The sequence below is a fragment of the Juglans microcarpa x Juglans regia genome, chromosome 7D (genome assembly GCF_004785595.1).
Source record: "Juglans microcarpa x Juglans regia isolate MS1-56 chromosome 7D, Jm3101_v1.0, whole genome shotgun sequence".
NCBI lineage: Eukaryota > Viridiplantae > Streptophyta > Magnoliopsida > Fagales > Juglandaceae > Juglans > Juglans microcarpa x Juglans regia.
The window spans coordinates 10,496,053-10,499,083 of record NC_054606.1 but is presented as its reverse complement, the minus strand read 5'-3'; the positions used below and the strand labels follow the sequence as shown (position 1 = coordinate 10,499,083).

The 3,031-nt window shown below is 37.5% G+C and overlaps 1 protein-coding gene across 1 annotated transcript; it reads left to right on the top strand.

Annotated features, from left to right (window-relative positions):
- The first annotated feature begins 243 nt into the window (after positions 1 to 243).
- On the top strand, positions 244 to 2,809 carry LOC121238120 (ankyrin repeat-containing protein ITN1-like). The gene is made up of 4 exons (XM_041134966.1): positions 244 to 751; positions 1,126 to 1,242; positions 1,635 to 2,068; positions 2,189 to 2,809. Exons 1-4 carry the CDS (start codon positions 244 to 246, stop codon positions 2,807 to 2,809), a joined length of 1,680 nt encoding a protein of 559 aa, XP_040990900.1.
- The last annotated feature ends 222 nt before the right edge of the window (positions 2,810 to 3,031 follow it).

Below are 3,031 nucleotides of genomic sequence, written 5' to 3'. Positions count from 1 at the left end.
CAGTTTTGGAAAATGCAAAACTGGTACATACCGGTTCGATCATAAATTTTGTCTAAAACTGAATCGGACCAGACCGATTACACCCCTAAATATATTTTTACTCTTTGGTTTGATCACCTATTATACGTTGTTTTGTTTCATTCAATAAATATATATTTATTATATAATATTTGTAATTGGAATAATGTAGATGTGACAAGAGTTTCACTTCATTTCTTTTATGAAAAAGAAAAAAAAGAAAACATGGCAGGGATCAGGGAAAATATGAGGGAGAACAATGACTTTATTCCATTTTTGACCTTACGGGAGGCTGTGCGAAATGGTGACTGGAAGGGTGTAAAGGACTTCCTGGAGCAACGTCCCGATGCAGTGACTGCAAAAATCGAAGGTTTTGGAAGGACTCCTCTTCAAGTCGCTATTCTTGCTGGACATATGCACATAGTGAAGAAGTTGGTGGAGCGAATGTCTGAAGAAGAGTTGAAAACAGTAGATGATAACGGTTTCACAGCCCTAGCTGAGGCCACATGTGGTGGAAACTACCAGATGGCAAAGTGCATACTAAAAAAGAACAAGAGCTTGGTCAAAATTGCAAACATAAACGGCGAACTTCCAGTTGTACTGGCTATTGTCACTGGGCATATTGAATTGGCTAGATATCTCTACTCTCTCACTCCTATAGAAGATTTCAAGCCAGAAAATAGCATCAGTGGAGCTGCACTTTGTACACAGGCTATACATCTGGGAGCTCTAGGTAACAACTATTCCTCACATGAATTAGCTACCAGCATGTATCAAATGATTTTCACAGTATACATAATTCCGGCCACTATATATATATATATATATATGACCATGCATGCACCATGCACAGACATTGCTTTGGATTTGATCCGGCATTGCCCAAGTTTGGCTCTTGCTATAGATAACAGAGAGCAGCAGTCTCCTCTATACGCACTGGCTTCTACGTCTTATGCATTTCCAAGTCGAAATCCGCTCGTGTTTTGGAAACGATGGATCTACTCCTCATGTCAGTACCAGTACTCTTTCCTCTCGCTTCTCATTTACTTAAAATGTGTGTTGCCAGAATAATTACATCGATATTGGTCCCTTTCTTTTTACATAAAGGTAAAAGCATACAGTCGGCTAGTACTAGCAGTCCGTATGAAACTCGTTTGAGCATTAGTCCAGATCAAGTAAGAAACCCTGAAATGGATGATCAAGTAAAACATTTCGGACATACTGGTATGTACGTTTATGCATGTTTCCTAATCTTTTACCGCTGTATATGTAAAATGAGAATCAAATATATATTTGGACATTTCATTTTTATGTACAAACTTCACAGTAGTTTGTTTGAATGTAAAATAGTTTATAAGTTTTATTTCGGTAATGATTTACAATGAGAATATGTGAGCGATTGTCTTTTTTTTCTTTTTATGGATTGCAGTGCTAGCTCTGTCCGGTCAACTTGTTTCAAATCTCCAAACAGTCTTGGGTACATATTCTGCATCAACTCAATGGATATCATTTCTTAATTAATTTTGAAACTTTTTATCCGTGTTTTTGTCTTCTTATAAGTTTTATGATTATAGTTGCATCTAGTTAAATGGGCATTGTTTCAATTATTGACAAAGGAATCAAGCAATTATATGAAATGAAGGCTGTCCATGCCCAGTCGCGTGAACTTCTGCAGCTCATGTGCCGTGAGGTCACATCGACTTCTGATGATCAACAAAGGGATCAAGCTTGCGTTTATACATCCATATACCGTGCTATTTACGACGGGAATGTTGAGTTTTTCTTGGATATGGTGCGAACAAATCCTGAGCTTGTGTGGATTACTGAGAAAGTTGCTGGAAAAAACATCTTGTCATATGCTATTCAATGTCGCCAAGCTACAATATTTAACATCATATGCGGCCTTCATGAGAAGAACGAATTGGCAAGTGAGAAGGATTTTGACGGCAATACCGTTCTACATATGGCAGGGAGGTTGCCAGATTCCACTGTGCTTAGTCGCATTCCAGGCGCAGCTTTAAAGATGCAAAGAGAACTACAGTGGTTTAAGGTAATCCATCTGATCTCTAACTTTACAATATTTTCTCTCCTAGACACATTCGACTTTTAACTTTTAATTTGGCAAACACACATTCGACTCTCTTTAAGATTTTACCTAATATAAATGCAGAAGGTGGAGAGTATTGCTCAACCTAAGATTAAGGAACATATGAACACCCAATTTTTCAAGCCTTGGCAATATTTTGTGAAGGAACACAAAAACATGATGAAAGACGGAGAACGATGGATGAAGGATACAGCAACTTCTTGTACAGTGGTAGGTGCTCTCATAGCTACCATTATGTTTGCTGCTGTCTTCACCGTTCCAGGAGGTAACAACCAAACTACAGGGTTCCCAATATTCTCAGAGGAAAAGTTGTTTATACTCTTTATAGTATCAGATTCCTTGTCCCTTTTTTCTTCCTCAACTTCAGTGTTGATGTTTTTGGGAATTCTCACGTCACGCTATGCAGAAGATGATTTCCTCAAATCCTTACCGACGAAGATGATAATCGGTCTTTCCACTCTTTTATTCTCTATTACAACCATGATGATAGCCTTTTCCGCTGCCGTTTTAATTATTCTACAAAAATCATGGATGGTCATTCCTGTCATTTGTTTGGCCAGTGTCCCAGTTACCTTATTCGTACTGATGCAATTCCCTCTTCTTGTTGAGATGTCTGTTTCAACTTATGGATCAATCTTCAACGCGAAAAAAAAGCCCTTGCAGTTCACTTCTCGTTCAATATAGATGTTCCATTGATAATTGGCACACCAAACTAAAAAAGACGGATTGAGTTTCTTTTTCTTTTTCTTGGACGGTTGAGTGATGAATCTTCAAATGGCTTATGTTTTGTATTTTGTGATTTCCTTCTGGCATCATTTGGACTTCTTAATATTTAATCAATTTATCATTAATCCATCATACATATCTTCTCCTTTTATTTTGTATTCTTATAGTTGCTTTAATCAC

What these genes read in the sequence shown, in the direction of transcription:
- LOC121238120 (XM_041134966.1), top strand. Translation starts at nt 244, where the DNA reads ATGGCAGGGATCAGGGAAAATATGAGGGAGAACAATGACTTTATTCCA. An exon ending in TATACATCTGGGAGCTCTAG is followed by an intron (nt 752 to 1,125) that starts GTAACAACTATT and finishes TTTTACATAAAG; the next exon opens with GTAAAAGCATACAGTCGGCT. An exon ending in GAGAACTACAGTGGTTTAAG is followed by an intron (nt 2,069 to 2,188) that starts GTAATCCATCTG and finishes ATATAAATGCAG; the next exon opens with AAGGTGGAGAGTATTGCTCA.